A 26,053-nucleotide genomic window follows, 5' to 3' on the forward strand; every position below is an offset into this window, starting at 1 on the left:
CTCCACTCACTCCAAAACCACAATAACAATCTTCACTTCAATCTTTCTTCAAAGTAAGTAGTGTCAAAATAAAAAACTATATAAAATGGCTGTTCCATTTCATTTATCTAATCTATTAAAATGATGAACAGTTTTCATAGACTTTGTTGAACCAAGTCTCAGATTATGGAATTTAGTTTAGTTAATGACACTAAATTATAGTCTTATAAATATTTCGTGTAGGCCTAGCCTAAGCTAAGTCCACCCGTTGTTTTGTTATAGTTGTTGGCCAGCTTAACCACTAGCCTATTTAGCTCATATTAGACCACCTCATCAAAATGGTAAGTTAGGCCTAAGTTAAAAAGAACTATAATAGGCCTACAGTACCTGTTTTAACGGGGTAATACTGAACTTATACTAGGCCTACTTGTGTTATATTGCTTTTTTTACCTTATCTAGGCCTGCAAAAACTAGACTAAGGCTATTTTCAGCACTTTTTACCTTTTTCACTTTTGCCTAGCCTATTTCAACCTGAAAATCGAGAAAAAGGTTGCACTTAAGTTTATGTCCTGCATTTACTATTGTGCATTATAGGCTACAGTAGAACCTTGATAAGAAAACCCTCGATAACAAGTCACCCTTATTAACAATTGCAATTTTCAAATCCCCTTGAATTTAACCCTAATCACATGTTATTACAAACCTCAATAAGAAGTCAACCTTATGAGAGTCTTGTTATCGATGTTCTAGGCCTACTGTATACTGTTCTAAACTAAACCTAACCTTAAGTTTAACCAAACTGCAGCATGTGATACATCACATGTAGGACGGAAACTGAAGTGCAGCCGAGAAAAATGCTAGAAATCAGTGATTTTAGGTGGGCTGCTAGAAAAACTATTTTAAACTTTAAGTTAAGTAAAAAGTATATTTCTTATTATTCAGGTCATTTCAAACACTTTTTTCTTCTTCCACTTTTTCAGCAAACACCTAGGCCTAATTTATTTCACCCCATAAAACGCAATTGAAATCCGGTAACTTAATCTCTGAGGGGGGAAATCCGGTGATATGGCAGCCCTAGGCCTAGTATAAGTACCTAATAATTATTATCCAATACAGTAGACTCCCTCATATCCGGGCACCTTTTAACCGGACTACACTCGCCCGAAATGATATCTCTTTGACCGGACAATTTTTATCATCACATCGGTTTAACCGGACTAGGTCGGCAGGAAGTGGGCGGTACTGAAACGACTGTTCTCGTGGGAAAGATTTGAGACCAGTGATCTCGCGTCTAAAAACAATGCTCTCCTAAATTTAAGTTAAGTTTAAATACAGTATGCATCTAAACAGTTCGTTTAATGCGCCCAGAAGACGTAGCGTGACAGACACCCGGTGTCACGTCAAGTATGATATTGACTTATTCGGGTGCTATCTCAACGGCATCTGCGCGACGACAATAGTGCTGGTATGATATGAGCCTTAGTGAGGCTATAGGCTATGATGTAAAGATACCGTAGGTACATAGTGTTTAATGATATAGGTAGTCTACATAATGGGCATATTTACATTAGCCTAGCTTATATTAAAGGCTAACTTAAATAAACAAAGCCTAATTTATAAATCACTCACTATATCATATTAACCCTAGCAGTAGCCAACGATATTTAACTTATACGCTCGTTTGCCGTGATTCCTATAATGGCCACTATCATAATGCGATAGTATGAGCTAACACTTTTGTAACGGTAAAAAACCACCAATAATCATCTCAGAAGAGAACAATACTTATAAGTAGGTACCATTCGAAAGATCACATTCTGAACTTTCATTTTATTACATTAATTAACCGTTTACAAGTTGTATAACAATGTCACGAAGGTTATAATTACAATTAAATTTTGCCGCCACGCCATTCCTTCCATCGACGCCTGGAAAATGTAAAAATACAACTTGTTTGGCATTACCCTGCTCGGGTAATTTTTGTGTTTGGATGTTGCGGGTGGTACCACTGGATAGCCGTTGAGTTTATTTTCATTGTGGTGGTATTGATTTTTAGAACAAAATGTTGATTGGACAACAGTTACGATTTTATGAAAACAACAGCTGTTTTCGGAATTTATAACAAATGGCCAACCATCGCAATACGATAGTACGGAAAATACGAATTATATACAGTGTAAGTTATTATTACTAGTCATATAGTAGGCCTATGTCATTTTGAAGAGGAAGAAATAAAGCTTTTGAGAGTGACATCCCTTTGCTCAAGGTTATTGCCGTTTGCTCTCAGGAAGACGACGAAAGTGCGTCACTATTGTCAAGGTCTCATACACAAAGTGCCTTGTATTCGCCATTGCGTGTTGTTGTCGGTGATTTTTCACTCTCGTGTTATCCCCGATTTATTACTAAATTCGTTATTATTTCTTAGTATTAGAGAAATTCAATTATCAATCATTGAGATGGGGACGCCACCTAGGTGCATATTTTAACCCAAATATGAGTGTAGAATGGTGTGTGATGACCTGTGTAGCTTTGTTACTGACTAAGATCAGCGGTTTCATTAGTCAGGATAATTTTTTTAAAGCCCAATGATCAGGAACAGCTGGGTCCAGTTTCGAACCATCAAAAAGCTACTGACTTTTCTCAGGATTGAACCGGCGACCTTTTGATTACTAATCGAGCACTATAACCACTCAGCTACCCAGCCAGTTATTTATAAATTTATAAATAAAATGTGTGTGTGTGGTATATAGGCCTAACAGTAATCTTCATACATTTTATTATGCATGAATATTACTGAATAGTGTTTAATAGTGTTTATAAAAGGTTGTATTTTTCTCACAATTGTATTTTGCGGTTTTCCGTTTAATATATTATTACCCAATGTGTTATACATTTTTATGTAGGTAATTGAATACACTACAAGATGATTATGTTGGTTTGAAGTCAAAACATTTGGTACACAAGTTTTATACCATTTACCATTTACCATCGAAGTCTTCGCCGCAGTCCTTGGAGACCGGGGAATTGTCAATTCTTATCTTCTTCTTGCTAGCTTCTTGATTGTGTGTAGTGTTGTAGTGTGGTTGAATGTGTGATTTGTATGATGAGTGTTATTTTGTAGGAAATTTATGTTCTTCTAGATATTCTGTAATTGTGTAATAAGGTTGATTTAAGAGGTATTGTTTCAGCTGTTTTTTGAAGTTAGAGAGCAAGTTTATGTCTTTAAGTTTGTTGGGTAAGATGTTGTATAGTTTTATTCCCATGTAATTTGGTGTTTTGCTGGTTTTCGTTAGTCTGTGTTGGTTTAGATTAAAGTTTGATTTTACTCTGAGGTTGTGTTCGTGACAGTTTATTCTGAGTTGAGGTGGGTTTGATTTGATAAAGAGGATGGTTTCGTAAAGATATAAGGATGTTAAGGTGAGGATCTGGTTTTTGACAAAGAGAGGTTTACAGTGTTCTTCCCGATCAACTTGTTCTAGGATTCTGATGGCTTTTTTCTGTTGTACTAGTATTTTTTTCAGGTCGGTTTCATTGGCAGAGCCCCATGCAATTATGCCATATCTAATGTGTGAGGAGAAGAGAGCGTGGTATGCCGTTTTGCAGATCTCTTTGTTTGTGATTTTCCTGATTCTCCTTAGAGCATATACAACTTGGGATAGTTTACTGTCCAGATTTTCAATATGGTCATGCCATGTTAATCGGTTGTCCAGTGTGATTCCGAGAAATTTAGCGTTTCGTTTTTCATTTCCTTCCTGTATCTGGCTGTTAGAAGTGAAGTTTAAAACTGTTGTTTTTTGTTGATTTATTTTTAGGTCTAATGAGTTGCAGGTGGCTATTGAAGTTTGAAGTGTTTCTTCTATTTTTTCCTTTTGGGTGTTGGAATTTGTTGGTGTAATTATGGTAGTGTCGTCCGCAAACATTATGCAGGAGCTATCACTAGATAGGTCATTCGGAAAAGAATTTATATATATTAGGAAGAGGATCGGGCCAAGTATAGATCCTTGCGGGATTCCTTGATAGGTTTCTCGAAGTTTAGATCTGTATTTGATTTCATAGTTTTTTTTTAGTGTATTCTAGTTCTACAAGTTGTTGTCGGTCTGTCATGTAATTTTGGAGCCAGATTAAAGCATTATGGGTGATATTTAGTTCTTGAAGTTTCTCAACTAGTATTTCTCTATTCAAGCTATCGAAGGCTTTTTCTATGTCTAGAAAAATGCTTGTTGCTTGGAGTTTTTTTTCCCAGATTGATGTTATGTCCTCGCATAGATTTGCAAGGGCTGTATTTGTTGATCTGCCATGTCTAAAGCCGTGCTGTGATTGGGTAAACTTTCCTTTGTCCTCCAGGTATGTAATGAGCTGATTATGTATTGCCTTTTCTATAAATTTAGAGAGCGTGGGTAGGATAGATATTGGCCGGTAATTTGAGATGCAGGTTTTCTCACCCTTCTTAAATTTGGGATAAACTAAGGCAATTTTTGCTGATTTGGGGACTTTAGATTGTTCTATAGATGTATTGATGATATGTAAGAGTGGTGTGATTATTTCCCTTTTACAGTGTTTGATCATTTTGTTAGATATTTGATCTAGTCCAGAAGAGTTTTTAGGCGGTAGATTGTCAAATATTTGTTCAAGTTCCTTTTTGGTTATCTTGTTAAAGTTTGCTAGTGAGTCGGCTCTGGGTTGTTGTGGCAGATTGGGTTTAGATTTCGGTTTTGGGGTGGTTGAGGTCCTATTGTGCAGAGTTTGGCGTGGTTTTCCGAGGGTGATAAAGTGGTCGTTTAAAAGGTTACAGATGTGGGTTGGGTCGGTAGTCAGTTTTTCATTGCTGAATAAGATTTATTTCCTCTTTAATTTTCCTGTCCGCATTTCTTTCTTTATTTATGGTGCTCCAGAGTTCATTGTTTTTGTTGGGCGCATTTTTTATTTTCTGGACAACAGCATTTGATTTTTGGATTTTGACTTCTAAGTCATATGCTCTTTTCATTTTAACGTACGAGAGTTTGTCCTCAACCCTGTTTGAGAGTAAGTATTTATGTTCTGCTAGTTGGACAAGTTTTTCAGTCTAGTAAGTTTATCATTCCAGAATATCTTTTTTTTCTTGCTATGGTGAAAAGTTTTGTACTGTTTAGGCATGATTTCTTCGATTTTGTATTGTATAATTCTTATAAAGGCATCATACTTTTCATCCACATTTTGTTTAGAGAAAAGACAGTAGACCAATCTTGATTTTTGAGGGATGCTCTGAGTTCGTCTAGATTTGCTGGAGATGTTATTCTAATTTGTCTTTTTATGGGTGCTATAGGTTTTTTGTGTCCTATTTTTAGTTGGCAGGTAATTGCTTGATGGTCAGATATTGAGTTACTATGGGTTTTTACTTCAAGGTCCTCCTTGTTTATGTTAGTACAGCAAAGGTCTATACAAGTTTTTGATGTGGTTGTTATTCTGGTTGGAGGTAGTTCCGATGGTTTCAAGTTATGTTCCGCTAATATAACTAAATACTATGAACTTTTTCCCCACAAAATCGCTAAAATATAAAAAACATGATCATCTTGACTTGTACTAATTCGCTTTACAAATAAGTAAATATTATTATTAGTAGGTATCTATTATATTATTTAAGTGATACAATCAATTTTTATGTAAACGTTTAAGGCCATTTACCAAATAAAAATATAGGCATACGGCACATCAAAATGAAGTTTAGAGTGTGTAGATTTGCCGAAAAGTATTGATATAGACAAATTTCCTAAGGGCTCTGCCCCACAGGCTTATTTCCAAAGGGCTACGCCTGGCATGCTTCCAAAGTTTAGATGATTTAATTTAATTTAGTTAATGAAACAGCTGGTCAGTTCAATGAACTGGTGTTTGTTTATTTTCTCACAGAAAAATGTTTTTGACGCTTTATGTAGATTGAGGAGGGTTATGTTTGGTTTTAAAGAAAGATTGTAATACGTTTTGTAAAGTATTGTTTCATTGTAATTCATATAGTAAGCTACATGTAAAATGGCTCGACTAAAATTGAAGAATTATGGTAAAACATGTTATTTATGAATCATCAATATGAAGCAATTGATGCTATTGCTGCACTAAGGTAAGTTGTCATATTGTTTTGGATCCATTAACATCAACACATGTTTAACATGTTTAACATCAAAAGTAGGGGTTTGAAAGTACTTATACTTAGTAAGTAGGTTTACACTTTTAAATCAGTTTATATTTTCAAACCAAAGCCGGGTTTTCCTAGCCGCGGAGTCGGCGAGCGGAGAGAGGAACGCGGAGAGCGGACTCCACTTGTCTTAGGCAATTTAATGTTACTGTTTTCCTAGAAGCGGAGCGGAATGCCATGTTAATTTCAATTCCGCTCTCCGTGTTCCTCTCTCCGCTCGCCGACTCCGCGCCTAGGAAAACCCAGCTTTAATCATAGAGTTGCTGTATTTTAAAACACACATCAGCACCACTTTAATAGCTTGTAAGGTCACATTTTCTTCCCGTTGCAAAGCACAGGTATAGCAGCTTGTATACATATATTATATAACTTTTTTACAACAAACTAACACTGAGCGGTTTTAAATTTTTTCGGTTCTCCGTTTGTTATTATACTACGCCAAAAAAACTTACAAAGAAAAAATATTTTCCTAACATGTTATATATTTTTATGTAGGGAATTAAATTGTCCTCAATCCTACATAATGAATTTCCCATAAAAAATCTGTAGATGAAATTTTACCCAGACTGCTTTTGAAATTTCAAAAATATAATTCTACATTTTTTATTCTTTTCACTTTATAGAAAAAAAAAAACAAAAAAAAAACTGTTGAAATCATTATTATATTACTATTTCTAGAATCTCCTGTTCTTTCCAAACAAAAGGAATATGATGTTGGCTAGATTTAGGCCTACTTCTACGGCTTGAATTTTTACAAATTTTCAAGAAAAGGTCTGCAAAATCGCCAAAATGGGTCAATCCATATCAAGTGATCCAGAAATAAAATAATTGGTTGCTTGACCATTTTTAAAATAAATAATAATTTTATCCTAGATAACTATATCAATTCTGGGTTCAAAAGTGATTTTAATTTTTTTTTATCTCTTTTGTTACTTCTACGGCGGCCATTTTTGTTTTGCGGAACACGCAAATTTTTGCTCATGTAAGGGTTTGCGTTAACTTACACAACTCGGTAACCATGAACACTAGAGTGATGAAACAAAAAGCATTTTAATCTGGAAGAAACAGCCTAAATATTATGTTCAGTACATATTTATTGAAATGTGTATCAAAAACAGTTTTAGACCCATCTCAACATTTCATAAGAAAACGGACAAATTTCAACTTTTGAAGGCGTATTACCATTGGAACGAATAAAATCTCAGACTTGATTTGTTTTGTGTGTGTAGCAACTCAGTAGAACTGTTTGTATTTAAAATATCAACCATGAGACTTAATTCCTTTAAAAGTTAGGCTATCATTTTTCAAAAACTGAAATTTTTTGAAAAATTCAAATTTTGAGTCTCAATATCTTTGTTGGGACAAAGTTTAAAAATCTGAAATTTTTACCAAAAACCCCTTTTACGGTTTTTATACTGCTGTATGAATTTCATCTTTGAGATTTACTTTTAAGCTAAGTTACAGTATCATGAAAATCACAAAAAACCCATAAGCTCGGCCAACGTGGCTAGTACTGTAGGTAGCTTAAAGATTAATTTATAGGTGTAGTTAATTATTTTATTTAATGTAAACTTATCTTAATGTTCATTTCAAAAATCCAAAACTGATTTTTAACTTAAACTTTGTACCCAAAGTACAAATTAGGCCTATATGTACCGCTATGGTACTAAAAATAAATAAAATCCTGCTAAATTTTAAGTTTTATTCATCATTTAACTTAAATAAAACTTAGTTAATTCTATTTATATTGAGGTCTTAAAATTTATTTTCCATTTAGATTTAATGTACCGTAACCTGTATAACACAAATCAATAAAGTGTTTATTGTGGTATTTTGAAAAAAATAACTCATATTCTGTGGGAACTGATACAGTCTCCAGTACCTACAGGAAGATGTAAATGAGTCACAAAACACAGTTTTTCTTAACAAAATAATTCATTTTTATAACAGATGAAGAAATCACTCAACACCACAACAACACCTCAACTCCTGGACCGATTTGAGAACTGTTTAAAGATTACTGGAACAAGAAGCTTCCTTTGTTTTATTCCTGTACCGGACAGTAGTAATGTTAGGTGCTTCGTAACCTCACAAGCAACTGAAAGCTGTAAAAATTACACTTCATACCAAAGACTCTATTGCATTTGTGTATGACAGTGGTGGGTGGCAGAGGTGATTGACATCAGTTATCAAAATAAAGATCCAGCAGGACCAACAACCAACCGCCTTTAAAACAAATTAGAAAGACCAAGCTTGGGTGCCTATAAACAAAGTTTTGAGAAAATTAAATCTCTTTTAACTGACAAAAACCACTGGAAGGACGAACCCAAACTGAATGAAGAAACATCCAAACTTCCTAATTAGCATGATCAAAGTAGAACAAAAAACACTAACAAGTAAAAAAAGTTGAATACTTTAAGAACTTGTCTTTCAAACAGCTTTTGTATGTAAAATTTCTAATATTCTTTATTAAAATGAAAGTGGTTCAATAAATTAATAAATTAGTTCAAAATATTTAGGCCTATTGAAAAAAAGGTGTAAACCTGAATGAAAATAATCTGATAAAAAGTTTTTTTTTTAATTTCACATAAGACAAGAAATTTGCAAGAAAAGGCTATACATTACTTTAAAGTAAGTTAGGTAAGTTTACATTAAATAAAATAATTACCTACACCTATAAATTAATTTTTAAGCTACCTACAGTACTAGCCGCGTTGGCCGAGCTTATGGGGTTTTTGTGATTTTCATGAGACTGTAACTTAGCTTAAAAGTAAATCTCAAAGATGAAATTCATACAGCAGTATAACAACCATAAGAGGGGTTTTTGGTAAAAATTTCAGATTTTTAAACTTTGTCCCAACAAAGATATTGAGACTCAAAATTTGAATTTTTCAAAAAATTTCAGTTTTTGAAAAATTATAACTTTTAAAGGAATTAAGTCTCATGGTTGATATTTGAAATACAAACAGTTCTACTGAGTTGCTACACACACAAAAAAAATCAAGTCTGAGATTTTATTCGTTCCAATGGAAATACGCCTTCAATAGTTGAAATTTTTCCGTTTTCTTATGAAATGTTGAGATGGGTTTAAAACTGTTTTTGATACACATTTCAATAAATATGTACTGAACATAATATTTAGGCTGTTTCTTCCAGATTAAAATGCTTTTTGTTTCCTCATTCTAGTGTTCATGGTTACCGAGTTGTGCAAGTTAACGCAAACCCTTACATGAGCAAAAATTTGCGTGTTCTGCAAAACAAAAATGGCCGCCGTAGGAGTAACAAAATAGATAAAAAATTTTAAAATCACTTTTGAACCCAGAATTGATAAAGGTATCTGGGATAAAAATATTATTGATTTTAAAAATGGTCAAGCAACCCCTGTTGGATCACTTGATATGGATAGACCCAAATGGTTTGGTGATTCCACACTTCTAACATTGGGCACTGCTAGAGTTAAGTCAATTTTTCATCTGTAAGCTACCCTCGTTGCTGATGATAAAGTGTTGATTCAAAACTTGTTATTCAAAACTTCCTCACAGCCTCAGCAACAGATTTCTTACACTCAAGTTAATTTTCTTGGTGCCGTAGTTCTTAAACCAACCATTAGTAAAACATCTGGTTATCAAACCAAAATATGAGAGTATTTAAATTGAAAATAGTTAGAGCCTATTATTGTAGCCTATAGTGTTATAAAACAGTTGCCCTTTATCTTTAAGAAACTTTATTGTCATTGCAGATGCAGTTTATGCTTCTCTTCAGTAGACAAGGAAAGCTCCGTCTGCAGAAATGGTATGTCGCTCATCCAGACAAACTGAAAAAGAAAATAACAAGAGAACTCATAACTACAATTCTTGCTCGAAAGCCTAAAATGTGCAGCTTTCTAGAATGGAAGGACGTGAAAGTAGTTTATAAGAGGTATGTATATATAACCGTCAACTGAATTCAGCTTTTTAGTTTGCCTAACTTATTTTATTTTGTATTTTACCTTTTAGATCCTGGGAACCTCATAGAAGGGTTGCTAGGGAGCTGAATGTTATAGGGCTTACTGAGCTTCAAATCCCACCAAATCACTAATGGATTTTATCCAAGTAATAATGCCGCAACCCCTAGGTCCAGCCTGAAGTAATGTGATAAAACGATCCTAGGACAAAAAGAAATACTAGTTTTACACCAAATAGTTGATGAAATGAAGTTTTTTATTAGAAAAGAAATAAATAAATTTCTACAAGAATCACTGAGATGGTTTAGAAAGTTCCCATTGTAATTGAAGATAAAGAAAACTTATACAGAACAGCCTAGATAATAATACTTTATTTTGATCTTAGCAGATGTGTATTAGATGCTCTAAAATTAGTTCTTGTTCTTTTCAGATATGCTAGTTTGTATTTCTGCTGTGCCATCGAGCAAAACGACAATGAACTCTTAACGTTGGAAATCATTCACCGTTACGTGGAACTTCTGGACAAATACTTTGGAAGTGTAAGTTAATTATAGTAGCCTTTAATTTTAAACTCTAAAGTATATTTTTATGGTTTCAGCCTTTGCCGATAATAAAAAAAAGTTGTAGGCTACTATTAAAAGTGGGTCTTCAAATTATTTTAATAAGAAATACACCCAATAATCAATTCAAGCACATTTTTCTCTCATAAAACATTTACCGTCCGCTTGAAATGAATCTAATTTTTTTTAACTTGTCCCACATTAGGCTTTCTAACCCAAACTTTGAAAATCTTAGTACCTTTTAGTGGTGTAGTGTGCCTGTGTAGGAATGGCGATCCACCTCTGCTTTTCTAAAAATCCTATATTTTAACAGGCAATCCCCGTTTCTTCTTAGACCATGGGGAGCGTTTCTGTACTGAAAATTTTAGGACTAACACATTGGTACCTATTTAGTTGATCCGGTGGTAGGCTTCTTAGGTTTTGAATACAATTTTTAATCTAATGGCTATAGAGTAGCAGGTCAATGAACTCTGCCCGTCTGAAAAAATAAGTTTTATGTTGCCGACTCAATAGTTAGCAAAGAGGTTTAGGAAAGAAGGCATTCTGAATCAGTTGAGTTATCTGTTATGTAGGCGTCTGCCTACTTTTACAAACAAATCAAATGACTTTAACTCTTGCTAAAAAGTAAGTCTATACAACCGTTTTATGAAATCTTTTGTCATAGGTATGCGAACTGGACATCATCTTCAACTTTGAGAAAGCTTACTTCATCCTTGATGAACTGTTGCTGGGAGGGGAAATACAGGAGACATCAAAGAAGAATGTGCTGAAAGCCATCGCAGCACAGGACCTTCAACAAGAGGTAAATGATGGCGATAGTCCGTACGAACTGTAGACAAACGTTGCTATTTGACGTAGACTGTTGTGCCTTGCTAGTCCGAATATTTTACTTTGTCTTAGTTTAGGCCTAGGCCTACATCTATTCTTTATTCCTATTGCGTTGTGATAGAGTAGGTTTGTTTTGATTTGCCATTAGGAGGTATTTTGTTAGTGTATACAGTTTAGGATTGGACTATAAAGAGTCGATTACAGGTTGTAGTTGTATACATCACTGTCAGTTACTTGGTTTACTTGCAAACGTCATATTGGATTGTAAAATAAAAGATCAAGTTTATTTTAGTGTCATCCATATAAGAGAAATGTTATGTCCTAACTGATTCTGTACATCGTTTGGTGGTTTTTTTAACACATTTTATTATGAATTTTCAAAGCATCACTGTACTTTTATCATTTACGACCATAAATACATTTGGTCTTGAGTTACCTTATCAAACAATTTTGTTTACTAGTATTACATTGATAATTTTACCAAAGGTTTTAGTTATAAAGTTATGGTTGTGATTTTAAATTAATGTAAATCGTTTGGTCAAAACTAACAACATAGTTTTAAAAGCAATTTGCAGTTTAATGTGGAAAGTATAGCTGAATACTAATACTATTACTATTTACTATTACTAACGTTTATATTAGGCCTGCTATAAAAAATAGTAGTTCACTTTTGTCTCGTGACAAAATTGTCCTTGGTTAATGTGTAACATAAGTTTCTTTATCCAAATTGTAAAACATGTTATATTTTATCAGTTAAGCATTTCACAAAAAGTACAGTAGCATTACCATGTAAAAAGCTACTATAATAAATCCCTATTTAATGATTCGGTATTTTCATGCATTTACTTTTCTAGTCTTAAATGATTGTTGAGAAGAATTAAATAGTCAACATCATAGCAGATCTCATATAAAACTTATGATAATATACTGTTTTTCACCACTATTTTCCGATTTTTATAACTACAGTAATTAAACTGTTCTCAAACTTCACTTTTACATTAGGGTTTCAGTTCCTTCCGCTGACTATTGCTTTATTTGTTAATGTCAGGAACTTAAAACGAGAATTGAAGATTAAGTTGAAATATTACAACAGTCCAATGTTTTTATCTATATTATTCTAAGAACAATAAAGTGTAGGCCTAAAATATCTCAAGAGTTTCATAAGGATGCAAACTACAAAAAACAAGCTTAAATTGCAAAGCACAGAATCTTTAATTTTCTCCTTTAGAATCCACCTAAATTCTTCTCGATATAGGCCTACTTACATTAATGATGAGAATGTTAGTTTGAACTTAACATTATATTATCTATCTTTGCCCAAAAATGTATTCAGTGTTACATCAAGGCTTTTTAAAGCAAACTGACTTAGTTATAAAAATATAACCGAAGCAAACATGTTCCTTGATCTAACAATAACATAAAGTGATACAAATGTCTTGCCTATCTATTTTAAGGGAATACTTTTTGAATGTGAAATAAATAAACAAGTTAATCATGTTTGTAAATACAATTTTTGTTTTAAGATTATTTTGTTTTTGAAGATTGTGATAACAATTTAAACATTGGTAGGGTTGGGGGACGGGTAGAAGTTTGTACCAAATTGTTGAAGGATTTCTCTGTAAAAAGTAAAACTCAATCCATCATCAGTCAGGAAAATATTTATCCTTATAGTTTGCTTACTTCTCAAGACTTGTTAAATGGAGTATGAAACATGAATTGAAGGATATTGTAATCATTCAATTAGTATCCAGGGGTTGTAGGACTCGTCATTATTGGTATTGTATTTTAACAAACACTAGTATTGCCATTCCGTATACTGTAGTATTATAATGTAATTCAAGTATTGTGAAGGATATTTATTATTAAAGAGTTACAAAATTTCAGAGTATATTTATTTATTACCTTCAGTTTAAATTCGTAGTTTTTGGTAGTGGTTAGTAACTGCACACTAAAGTTACACTTTAGTTATGTTTTTAATATGGTAGGAAGGTGATTCTTTTAAAAATGCAAAGGTATAGTAAAATAAAATAAGACATTAGGGGGTTCTGTCAGCATCCTTAAAGTCATAATTCATTTAAAATGATGTACAAAACCTAAGGTGTACATTAAATAGTTTATAAATAATTTTTTGAATAAGCCTACTACAATACTTTGTTAGTATTGGTCTTAAGAAAATTAAAGAATTTGCAATTTTGAGAACACGGAAATGGCTCAGAAACAAGACAAGATGAGATTCCGTAGTAGAACTAAATTGTGAACTGGATAGAACCTTTTATAAAAAAAAACTCCAATATGACGGATGCAAGGAAGTTTTGATTAATTTTATTATTACCTAGAAACTCTTTGAAGCAAGGAAACTTGACAAGATTTTGCTTTGTTTTTATTTTGTTGAAAACATAAAATAGGCCTGAAACTAATTACAGTTGTTTACATCTCCTTTAAATATAAAAATAAAATATTCTTTGAAACAATATTGTTGCAATGCATGACTGGAATGATGCATGCTACATGTTTTGATGGTAAAATATCAGACTGCATCTTGTGGTAGAAATTCATACAGTTAAACATACAGTAACTATATTGATTACCCTACGAAATGTATTTTTACTGTTTAGTACAAAATGCAATGAAAACTAAATAATGTTTCAATAACGTAGTTTGAATCACATTACCTGATTTTTTTTGTTTCCATACCATAAATGTTAAAAACTATAAATGTTTTTTTCTGTAATACCTTTTTGGGTCGATGACTGTTTTGTTTTTATAATACTTACCTAGAAAATCTCAGTATTTTTAATCTCTCCTTGATCATTAGAGGTTTTATTCGTGGTCTTGGCTAAGAAATCTTATTTTATAATAACATAAGGCATTGAACTTAAACTGTTCTTTTTATATGGAAGGAATTCACTAACTTCAATAGTGATGTAGGTATAGATATGTTCTAGCATGCTTTTTAGATAAAAATCATTCCTCTAGTACGGCAGATCTGTGCATATTCAACTGCACGTACCATCACTCAAGTCTGTATAAAAAAAATATATTAGCAGTTTTTGGGTAAATAATATGTTAAAATCAATTAGTGGTCCATAAGTTTCTGATGTTAACTCTGTGTTGAATACATTCAAACGCTGTCAGAATCCATAGATTTTATCAACGTCAACCATGTCGTCAGATAGAATTACAAATTTACTGTGAAATATAACTCTTGTTGTAAAGTGACACTAACCACTGAAGTTGTCACGTTACAGTTAATTTTATTTTACAGGTTGACACAAAAGTAATTAATTTTATTTCTATAACAAATTAACTTATGTACTAAAATAAAATATCTTTGAAATAGATATCGGTAGCCACAGTAGGCCTAAATCTTCTTAAACTTGTTAATGGACTCAAATCAAGATATCTTTCTCGAGCGGCCGGATATTGTTCAAGGAATTCCGTTTTGTTTGTTTTGTTGTTTAGGCCTACCTATAGTTAATCTATTGATTCAGTTAAAATAATACAAGCATATTTGATCACTTATTTAATTGATTAAATGATGTGTGTAAAGTTATTTTATTGATTAAACACAATCTTCAAGTTAGTCTCGCTCTGTGATGTAGTACTCACTCTTTTTAATGCTACGTTTACTGTAGAGGCCTGATACTGATAAAAGGTTTTGTGTTGCAAACTGCATGTAGAGGTTTTCTGTGAAACAAAAGGCACTAAAAACGTTTGTTTCTGTAATAAAACACCATGACTGTATATTTTAGTTGAATTTTGTTTTTGGAATACAAGAAGTCCCTACTTTATGTTACAACTTTGTTTAATCTGTGTTATATTACCTATCTGATTTTAACAAATTTTACTCCACAGTTGGTTCTGAAATTCAAATTTCAAAACAACAAACATTTCAGTCCAGTCAAAGCAAATAATCTGGTCAAGTAGAATAGCCTAGGTAGATATGGACAGCATTGTACTTTGACTTCAGGATGGGGTGGAATTTTTATTCCCCTCCTGTTTTTTGGGACATGAACAAGACGGGATTTTCATTTGCATTGTCTCCCTACGTCTCTAGACTTCTAAATCTCATTACAATAGCAGTGAAATCGTGGACACCTCCCCCCAATTGCGGAGATATTATCATCGTTACCCGCCAGCTGACATCTCACCAGTCACCCTTTTTCTATCTGCCACTAAAAAGATGCTACTGGATTGCAAATTCTCAAAACATTTTAAATAGGCCTACTGAAAAGTAGTGTATCTTTATTACAAATTCCTTCAACTTAGTATCAGAAACAAGGTTGTAATATCTTCGTGGCCTAATCAGACTTTTTCATTTACTAAATGTCCTGTCACACAACTTCTAAAAGTTGTTTTAACAAAATCGCACAGTTGTAGCGTAAACCGAGCTTTGCGTTGAAGTTTTTCAAAGCACAATATCGTGTTTATCCTGCTTTGCGATGAGCCACCATAGCAGGTAGCAAGCTTGGTGCATGGGGGTGTGAGTGTATCACTGTTTGCAGGACGAAGCTGTGGAAGGAGCGCTGAGAGAGATCGGGTTGCTGTAGACGACACGTAGACTAGTGCTTCTCACCCGACACATCCACAACCGCACAACCTGTGTATTGTACTTGTAGAACTAACCATGTAGTATGAGCTAGGGCTGCGGCATTGACTTTTGTATACTTTCTAGTAGTTGAGTTCTACGACTATTGTTTGTATTCATCCCATTCTTGTGTAGCTGAATCCAGCTTTAGAATGTAAAAGTAGTTTTATTGAGCCGCTGACACAGTACTGATCTCCGTCAAGTACGCAAACTTTTTTACCTAGCGGAGTTGAAACAATAACTTATTATAAACTATGGCATCCTCTATGTCACATCAAATATAGTACAAAAACTTAAAAGAGAAATTTTAACAGCAGTGCTATGACACTATGAGGGGCTGAGCTAACTTGCGATTTGTCGAGAATAACCATTTTTTTTTTTTGCATAAACTTTGTTCTTTTTGAGTAAAATGTTGGCTATTGCTAGTCCATATAAATTTAATATCTACGTCAGTATTTAAATTCAAAGTTTTTTCAACCTTGACACAATTTGGTATTGTTTGTTGAGGTGGTTATGTTAATTGGGAGCTAAATTGTCGATATATTAGAGATTCTAAGAGGGGACTTAATCTCTAACATGATTTCTTGTAACCGTTGAATTCACAATCCTGTGTTTGAAATTGCACTTTAGTAATAATAGTGTTATATAACCTAAAAATCATCATCTGAATGGGTCGTTCACAATTGATTCTTTACATTTCCCATCGCTGATTGCTAAGAAGGTGCTGATGTCAACTTTAGTTGTTTCATATAGGTTATTAAAATCGTGTAACTTTTCTAATTTCACTTTTATTTTGAGCAAAAAGACTTAATCTTCCAGGGTATGATTAAAATTTTATTGTCAAACAATCGAGAAGGATAGGCTATTAGTTCAGATAAGTGTAAGTTGCTGACAGGGACTCACTTTTTTAAACTACCTACTTTATGTTTGTATCACCTTTTACTTTTAAAAACTCTTAAAATGAAATGTGTAAGATGAAAAATTAGCTGCAAAGTTTAATACGAGTTACAAGGAAATAAAAACATTTTAATGTTGTGACAGTGTACCTTGCATTTAAATCCATTTTCGTACTCTTGATTCAAGACGAACAACAGAGCCTAACGAACAATCTGTTTACACATTCAAATACTTATAGTCAATGTCGTAGCTAGTCTGAATTTGTATGGTAAATTTTTTTTAACAAAAAAATTCCCAATTCAACTTTTCATGGTATGTTGTGAAATGTACCAATTGTATTTTCTAACACATACTTGTATTGTAGTAAATTAATGCGGTGTTGAATCGGAAAAATAAATCAATACAATTTAAAGTTTTTGTAACAATATGGGTTAAGGAATATCAAAATTGTTATGTTGGGATTAGAAGTGCTGGTCACAGATCTTTACAGTAAACTTAATTACAATTTTTGGAAATTTAACGCATATATCTTGTGACTTAGGGATCTTCCTTTAGATGTTTTCCATTTTATAAATAGTTGGTGTCTCCATAGCAGATTTTGAACCTTTAGCATATCTATTATCCTTTTCATAAAAACATTCTACTTGTTAAATTTCACCATGAAAATTTCTCAGTGTATTTTGAATTGCTTAGTTTGCCAGAAGCATACTAGGTACAGTACATAAAATGTAAAACAAATATGTATTTCACAATGTGCATTAAATTTAAATATGCAAAAATTGTTATAATTTAAAAACATTTCTTGGATTGTGTGCTCTGTAATTTATATTTTCATTTCCATAACGTAACTGTTGTAGCATTTCTTTTGACTATTAGCTGTAATTACAAAAATATATTGAACATTGTGTAAAGAAAACAACTGTAAACAGTATCTGTGAAAGATACCAAGCTGTCAATTATTATTAAAAAGTCAGAAGAACTTAACGTCAATGTTTTAAAACTGTATTTTAAAAAAAGTTGCTGTGTTTAAACATACTTATGTTGAATTAGTATTTTGATAACATTTTGAAATATAATGAATTAGTGTGATTGGATGGTTTAATTAAAATTTGTTATGGTGCTTATATTTTACTCTTAGTTAATTTATTTGGTTTGCCAGTTTTTAAATCTAATTTTATTTACTGAAGAGAATTTAATGTGATTTTCATCATAGAATAGTATATTTCATAACTAGGGCTTAAAGTGACTCTTTTTGACCCGAGGTTGAGTTTTACGATCTAGGCGAAGCCGAGGTCGGAAAATGAGCAAGGGTTAAAAAGTCACTTTTTGCCCGTGTGGTGAACTATATTTTTTGTCATATTGCATCATTAATTAACAAACAAAGCTAGAAAACAAAATAATTTTTATGTAAAGATAACCTCTCAAAACGACTTCCAGCTTGTTTTCAATTCTGCTAATGCAAATAAGAAGCTGTTTAATAAGTGATACAATCATTTCGTCTATTACGATTGTGTTACAGTACATTATACCATAATATGTCGAGCAATCGACAACAATAGGCTAACCTCCTTACGTAATAAATTAATCGATAAATAATTTCAATCGATACGATTACCAAAATCGAAATTTACAACGGTTTTCAACAGCTCCCTACTCCCTAGTGAGTAAAAGTGCTACTTTAGACCCGCAACACATGCATTAAAAACGGCTGTTTTTGCTGCAGTATGACAAAAAATTAATTAGTTTGTGAGTTAGGGTAAATTTTCTGTGTAGAAGTAGTTCCCAATTTGGATTTTGATGCTTAACATAGCTAAACATATTTTTTCAAGTTTAAAAATATGTTCAAACTGAATTGGCTAATTGAAAAAATCTTTATAAATCATCAGTTGGGAGGTCCGACAATAATTTAAATGTTGTGGTTTGCTAAGGAAATTTAAACTGCCAACATTTAAAGATGGTATACTTCCTTTCAATGTCATCTTGTAATTTTAAACAAGGTAAAACAATATCTGTTACATACAGTACTTATATTTTTGGTTTGTTTAAGATTAATATAAACTAGGTATTTACTAATGTAAATCTACAATATAGAATATACTCATCATTCCTTAGAAGTAGATTGTTTTATTTTATTTGTTTTATACTTAAATTTTTATTATTGTTATTTTTGTGATATTGTATTTGTATACAATAAAAGAACAATTTTTGGGGAAGATCTTTATTTAAATCATTTTTCCAATCCCTCAATATCTCAGGTTCATTGACCCAGCTTAAAAATATGTTATTAAAATAATTATGCTATTTTCTGGATAAGGTTTTAGACCGGTAGGATATTTTTTTCACAGTAATTTGTCAGGTAAAAGCTACAGAGTAGACTGTTAGGGTAAGAACAAACCGGTTTAAAGAGTCACTAGTGAATTCACTTAAATCCATTGTTCATTTTGTTTTATAAAAATATACCATGATTTATATCAACCCAACATGTACTGTATGAGGTTTTAGGTCTGTAGTCCCAATGCAACTAATGTTTATGCCTTTTAAAATAGCCTAAAAAATGTCAATAACTGATTAATAAACAATGAACAAAAGACTAGATTGAACAATGAGCTTCATGAGAGATTATTAAAATAAAATTCAGGAAAAATCCAAACAACTGAACAACTTCTAGCTAAGATAGCTATCAAACAACTCATTTATATTATTGGACCACCGCGTTAATGTTACATTGCCTCTAAAGTTTAGTTATACTGCTAGAGCTTAATATTTTGGTCAAGGTATTTGAACTAAATGAAATAACCTGGAGATATTGTGAAGTAGGCCTACATACACATAAAACTTCATAACATCAAAATATTGATGTAATATCTAGCTCTGTACATGTCCATATTTGCTGAAAGAACCGTTTTTAAGTTCATGGGGAACAAGTATTTCAATCAAACTTATAACCAACTAATAATAACTTTGTTTTGCGGAAGAAAATAAAAGTTTCCCTCAATGGGTTGAAACTACAATGTTTCATATTACTCACCATATTGTCGATCAGCTCTGATTATTATGTGAAGGTTTAGGACATGTTTAGTTTTGACACAATTTAAAGTACAGTTGAGGGCTTCATAAAAAACAACACAAAACACATAACCTTACAAACAAGCAAAGAAATAATTGAATAGTTCGGCCAAATAATGTTGCAAGTGACAATTGTGCAGAAAACATTCTGGTGTTGCCAATGCCAACATGTTGCCAGTTTCCTGTGCATTCAATCGCTTGTAAGTGCTGCCAACCTATGTATTTTTAAAAAACTAAATATCCACTCAGTAGAGGATGTCATTTACATAATTTATCCTCAAAAATCTAAATTTCACAAAATTGTCAATTGCAACGTTGATCAGCAGAGATATTCAATTATTTTATTTGTATAGAATATGTCTAATGTTACATGCTTTGAATGATAATTTATTTGTACGTGTGTAACGTGTTTAGTGTGATTATTACGAAGCCCTCTAGTGAACTCTGAATTGACAACGCTGACAATGTATGAACTTCTCTAATCATTCAGGGCTGATTGACTGTTTAGTGAGTAATATCTTACATTACCCATACCTCAGGGGAGTAACCATGCTGTTTGATGTACTGTACGATAAGTTTGACTACTAAGCTATGTTTAGTGAGTTGCATTGCTCGTAGTTACGGACAAGTGCCGAGCTGCTGGGAGGGAGTCAATACATCGGCCTCAGGTAGGTACCTTGACATAGGCCGCAGCATATTGGCTCCCTCCCATGGTCCCAATGTGTTGCGGTTCCTTAGCTTAGCAAAACCATTCCCCCAATTGGTAGTAATGTTGATGAGTTCGAGCTAATTTGATAGTGGAAATAGTAGACTTTCACAGTCATGTTTGATATATTCGTTGTCTTCTAGGTTGGTTCTTGTCATTGAGCTGTTTTTGAATGTCGATGTTTTAGAATCGTAGTTCTCCATTATTAGCGCTTCCTCAAGAGTAGTTTGTGTAGTGCCTTTACTATTCAATTTGGTTATAGATGAAAGAGAACAGAATCTTTTCAAAAACGTCAACATTGAAACACAGCTAAACACAGTTCTACTGTACTCAGAAGACAGCGTGTATTAGCTTATGGTTTACAAATTTACTTAATTTTACACATATGGGTGGGAAGTAATATTTGAATTAATAAGAGGGTGTTGACTCAAAAATAATACTTACAAATTAAGCCTTGCAAAAAAATAAATGATAAACCAAATTAAAACGTAGAAATCTTTCTTTTACATTTTAAGGGAAATGTGTAGATAGTCAGGGTATTTAATGTTTTTTTAGCTTAGGAAAAAAAAATTGGGATCAGAAGTTTATAGATTTGTAGCTAAAATATTTCTTGTTAATTGCAATGTTTTTAATGATATTTCTTGTCAAACGCAAAAGGTAGTAAAGTATTTGATAGATACAGTTATTGCCTTAAATAAGAAATACCATGAAGCTAAATCAAATTTATCTGTGAAAAATATTCCAATTACATTCATGTAATTGTTTTAAAACTTGTAAATTATTCTAGGTTTGTTTACTGTACTTACATGTTCATGATTTATAAGTTTGCTGAAATTTGATTCACATACAGCATGTTAGGTAGTCTGAAAAATTGTTACGTGTCAACAAATAAACAATAGTATTTTGTTGCAGGAGGAAACACCTCAAGGATTCTTTGATGATCACGGTCTTGGCTAATGTGATGGATTGATGCGTCAACATATTCCTGGACTGTACCAAGAATGCTGCTAATGGTTGAAATTTGATGCTTATATCGTTCTAGTATTACATGATCTCCTAATATTATTTGGCAAGTACTTAATTAAATAGATCAGACAATTTGTACAATGACAATGTTTACATTAGGTAGATAATATTTTATATTCTTTTCATTGCTTAAGTTTACTTGTATTAATGCTTAGCCAGTTTTTTAGTATTTTGTTTCAATCTTTTTCTCAGCAGTAGACTTTCTAACAGGTCGAATTCTGTAGTTATTGATTCATAATAAATAAAAACCAAATTTTAAATTTAAGGCGTTAAATTGCTTAAAAAGATATTTTTTACTCTATCATAATAAGTGAATGGATTAATTTGGTGATTGTTATACACGAATGGCTACAGAAAATTAAATTTGAAGTTCTACTATGTAAAAATGAAGAATATTGAAAGGTATAAAGGTATTGAACATATAGTGGAGCTATAATACACATGTTCAAATTAAAATATTCTCAGTTGCAAGGGTTGTAATTATTAAGGTTTGATTTGTTTTGTAAGATGCTAACTTTTAGAAAAATTATAAAACTATCTTAATTTTTTTATAAATATATGGTTTTAGGAAATATGTTATTACAAGTTAATTGGCATTTTATAAGTGAAAATCACATATTTTATTCTTTTACAAAATTGTGCTTAAATATATGATTGATTTAAATGATTCTAACAACTAAACAAAAATATGATTCTGTCTTCATCTGATTATTATTGTACTAGTATACACTAATATTAAAGGTTGTATTTTATAGTTTGTATTGCGTGTTTTTAGCACGCTTTGTGTGGTAAACGTTATTGTGTGAGCGTTCCACAATGGCAATAAAGTTTTAGTAGATAAATAAAAATATATCTATTATCTCTGTAAATGTTTGTGTGAGCTTAGACACTGAGTGGATTTGTATCTAGGAATATTCTGTGTGAAATTGTCCAAATGCTCAGCCACTCAGCATCAATGTGTTCATACAGTAGAACTCCAGCAATCCGAACAACAATCCCTTACAGAAAGAATGTTATAAAACCTGTGACTGCCGTAATAAGTATCGTTAATAAAGAAGGCAGAAGCCATGGTGGCCGCAAAATCCTGAACATCTTTGGCGAATTTGTGGACATAATCATCGTCTCCCGTGATCATGGTCTCCCCAAATCTTTAATATCTCCTGCGATCTAGTAGACATCATCATCAACGTTTCTTGCAGAAAAAAAATGTCCTCCCCGATCATGAAATCTCATCAGACATGGAAAACTACCTCCCAATATCTGTAAAAATCCAACCATCCTAACTATTACTATCTCAATGCACGGTCCCAATTGATTTGGATCATTGAGTTCTACTGTAATTTTATTCCAAGATAGTGCATTCCCAAAAATACCATGTGCTAGTTAGTTAAAAAAACCTGTTGTGAAATTAAGTACTGAATCTTAAAATATTTTAGAATTTATATTATATGTTACTAACTTGTTGAAGTGCAATGCTTTCTACAATTTGGCTGTGTGACCCGTATGCCTTACTAGTTGATGTCTATTGTTTTGTTAATACAGTACCGTATTATAGAAAGAAAAATATTCAACTCCAGTGAAAATATTTTCAAATTGGTTTTACTTGTAAAATAAACTAAATACGACAACCACTACTCTTATAGATGTTGTTTTTGTCAACACAAAGTGCAATAGTTTTAAGTGAGATTGTTCTTTATCATAATTGTTTGCGCAGATTTAGCTTATAACTGATTGGTTAACCAATGTTCCTAACCCTGTGGTGTGCTGGTTCCCATGAAATAAGAAATATAATTTTGCTACTACTAATTTTAATTTACATTTAATTACTGTAAGTAGTATGGATGAATAGGCCATAAATCAGTCTAAATAAACTCATTTTTTATTACATATCCAGCTATATACAATTTTAAAATTAAATTATAAATGCGGTAATAATAGTTGCTTTTGTTAATATGTTATGTAGTGTAGTGACTGCTTAAAGGACTTCATTTCCATTATAATATTTCCTTTTATTTTATTTCATTAATCTTAGACATCAAAAGTGAATTTCAAAATTGATTAAGTTTTAATTTTATTGGTGTTTTTATGATTGAAATAACTACTTTTAACTTTTTTTTATTTGTTTGTATCGTATTCAAACTGAATTTAGACATTTTGAATCCGACCAGATTTAATAAAGCTACATTTACTATTTAAACAATGTTTAAGTAAATCCATTTGTTATACATGCATGAAAATAAAAATAGGAGTAGATATTTTTAAACTAATACATATATATATTATACAATTTTTTTTTAGTTTCCATGCAAAAAAAATTAACCAAACAAATTTTAAAACTGAAAATAGATTTCTTTAATTTATAAAAAATATACAAATAATAAATAAGTGATCATAGTTTTAACTTTAAGCAAAATAGTTGTTTTCCTACAGTTACCTAACAATGTACATGTTCTCTCACTGATTTGAGAAAGCAAAGTGGCCAATTCGCTCATCAGTGAGACAATGTTAACATTGTCTCACTCTAATTACTTTGTCTCACTCCAGATTTGCAACGTGAAGGCACGAAATAGTGAGCGCGTAACATGCAGGCAACGTCGTATGCGCGCGAAATACGTTGGCAGCACTGGCTGTAAATCAGCTGGTCAGCTGTTGTACTGTTGTATTTGTCACTTCACATTAAATGTTATATTAAAAGTTCACTTCTGTGTAAAAGTAGGTTGTTTCTTCACCAATTTTAATAAAAGTTCACTTCTGTGTAAAAATAGGTTATGTTTCTTCACCAATTTATTTGTTTTATGGTAACTGTAGGAAAAGTTTAATGTGCAACTCGAGTTCAAAGTACAATTGCCTCACTCGCCTACCGCTCGTGAGTAAGGATTTCTCTCGAGTGAGTCAATTGCTCACTTTTCTCACTAGTTGCACAAATAACTATTTACATTTCATAATTCATATAACACAAATTTCAATCCTCAATCAATACAGAAGCAAGTAGAAAAAATTACTGCCGCCTATGCTTGAATAATTAGGCTGTAAAAGTGTTTGAAACATTTGTAATAAATTGCAATAATTTAGTGTAACCAAGTTACGGTAATGAATGCATGGTTGGAAACAACGTTGTTACCAATTAGGTTTTTAGCTATTGTGACCTCACTTTTGTTGTGCACATTTATAGTATCCGGTACCATTGCCTTTGGGTGCATTGTACGTAACCAGAATCAATGTTAATCCTTGGAAGTCGATCCACATGTTTGTATACATACAAATGTTATTGCACCCACCCAAAATAAAGCTGCTTATTTGTGAATTTTGTTGTTTCTTTGACCAGGACAAACTCACTATGATAAGAGCATCCAAAAGGATTCACACTCGAATCTTTGCCCATTCAGCACATAAGAGACATATTTTTCCGATGTTGGCTGCACCAACACATTGCCAATGTGCAAGTCCCGATGCTCAAAATCAGCTGCAGTCTCGGCAACAGCTAGTGAGAAGGTAGTCTGGAAAGAAAAAAAAACAAAGGCTAATTTTTTTCACTTTACAACCCTCACATTTGCTCCACATTGGCTTCAAACTTCCAAGTTTAACATGTATCAAGCTAAGAAAAAGGTAGATTTATTAAGAGCATTGATAGTGTGATAGCACTGGGATCTCAACCCACAACATTTCTGCCATGATCTGAAATGTGAATGACAGTACATATTTTGCCTACTTTTAATCAATTATGGATTTCCATGAACTGTATGGGGCTCATATCACGCGGATAGCGCTGGATTCACAACAATATGGTAGGCATTCGGTTAAATATCGAGCTTGTCTTCTACCGGATGACAGACATTGACTTTTTAGTATCGGCACTGGCTCACTAGCTGTCTCATGGTGGAAGTAAACTATATTGCCTTGGTGCCTTCTGCTGCAGCATATATAAAAACTTAAATTACGGAGGAATTTTAAAATTCATATTCCAGTAACTTACGCAATTAACGCCAGATAAATTACCGCCCCCCTTGCTTTTAAAAGAGTTTAGATGTCCTTTGCATATTTCCTCCATAATAATGCACCATGCACCATGAAACTGATCAAAAGGAACAAAGTTGGAATAAATTAAATAACCTAATTAAATATATTAGTTTACGCAACGATTGTGTTAAGTTAGTCTTTACGAAGGCTCGTGCCTTAAAAACTTCTAGGAGTGTCGTAAAGACTATTAACGCGAGTTGCGTACACTACTTTACCTACGACCGTTTTTTAATTACTAACAATCTGGTTTTTTATTACTAACAATCACTTCTCATAA

At 32.5% G+C, this 26,053-nt stretch overlaps 2 protein-coding genes across 5 annotated transcripts in view; one reads left to right on the forward strand and one right to left on the reverse strand.

Annotated features, from left to right (window-relative positions):
- Positions 1 to 25,063, forward strand: LOC128990458 (AP-1 complex subunit sigma-2-like). Of its 4 annotated transcripts, none has more exons than XM_054412827.1 (5): positions 1 to 53; positions 9,885 to 10,063; positions 10,519 to 10,627; positions 11,313 to 11,450; positions 15,982 to 19,168. In XM_054412827.1, the coding sequence occupies exons 2-5, from the start codon at positions 9,885 to 9,887 to the stop codon at positions 16,024 to 16,026; spliced, it is 471 nt and encodes a 156-aa protein (XP_054268802.1). In that variant the 5' UTR covers positions 1 to 53; the 3' UTR covers positions 16,027 to 19,168. The 4 variants fall into 4 exon arrangements, with proteins under 4 accessions (XP_054268802.1, XP_054268801.1, XP_054268800.1 ...); XM_054412826.1 differs by lacking the exons at positions 1 to 53; positions 15,982 to 19,168 and adding exons at positions 69 to 320; positions 21,646 to 25,063; XM_054412825.1 differs by lacking the exon at positions 1 to 53 and adding an exon at positions 69 to 320.
- LOC128990457 (uncharacterized) overlaps positions 25,055 to 26,053 on the reverse strand; it is a 40,425-nt gene continuing 39,426 nt past the window's right edge. Inside the window, exon 14 of the mRNA XM_054412823.1 lies at positions 25,055 to 25,256. The gene's annotated coding sequence lies outside the window, so the exon portion shown is untranslated. The remainder of the gene's footprint in view (positions 25,257 to 26,053) is intronic.

This window comes from Macrosteles quadrilineatus, unplaced genomic scaffold (assembly GCF_028750875.1).
Source record: "Macrosteles quadrilineatus isolate MER2022 unplaced genomic scaffold, UCM_ALF_1.0 Scaffold_3__2_contigs__length_128488019, whole genome shotgun sequence".
Lineage (NCBI taxonomy): Eukaryota > Metazoa > Arthropoda > Insecta > Hemiptera > Cicadellidae > Macrosteles > Macrosteles quadrilineatus.

Excerpts from the sequence above, each read along its gene's own strand:
- LOC128990458 (XM_054412826.1), top strand. Across the intron at positions 10,064-10,518 it reads GTGAAAGTAGTTTATAAGAG|ATATGCTAGTTTGTATTTCT; the intron begins GTATGTATATAT and ends TGTTCTTTTCAG. Across the intron at positions 11,451-21,645 it reads CACAGGACCTTCAACAAGAG|GAGGAAACACCTCAAGGATT; the intron begins GTAAATGATGGC and ends ATTTTGTTGCAG.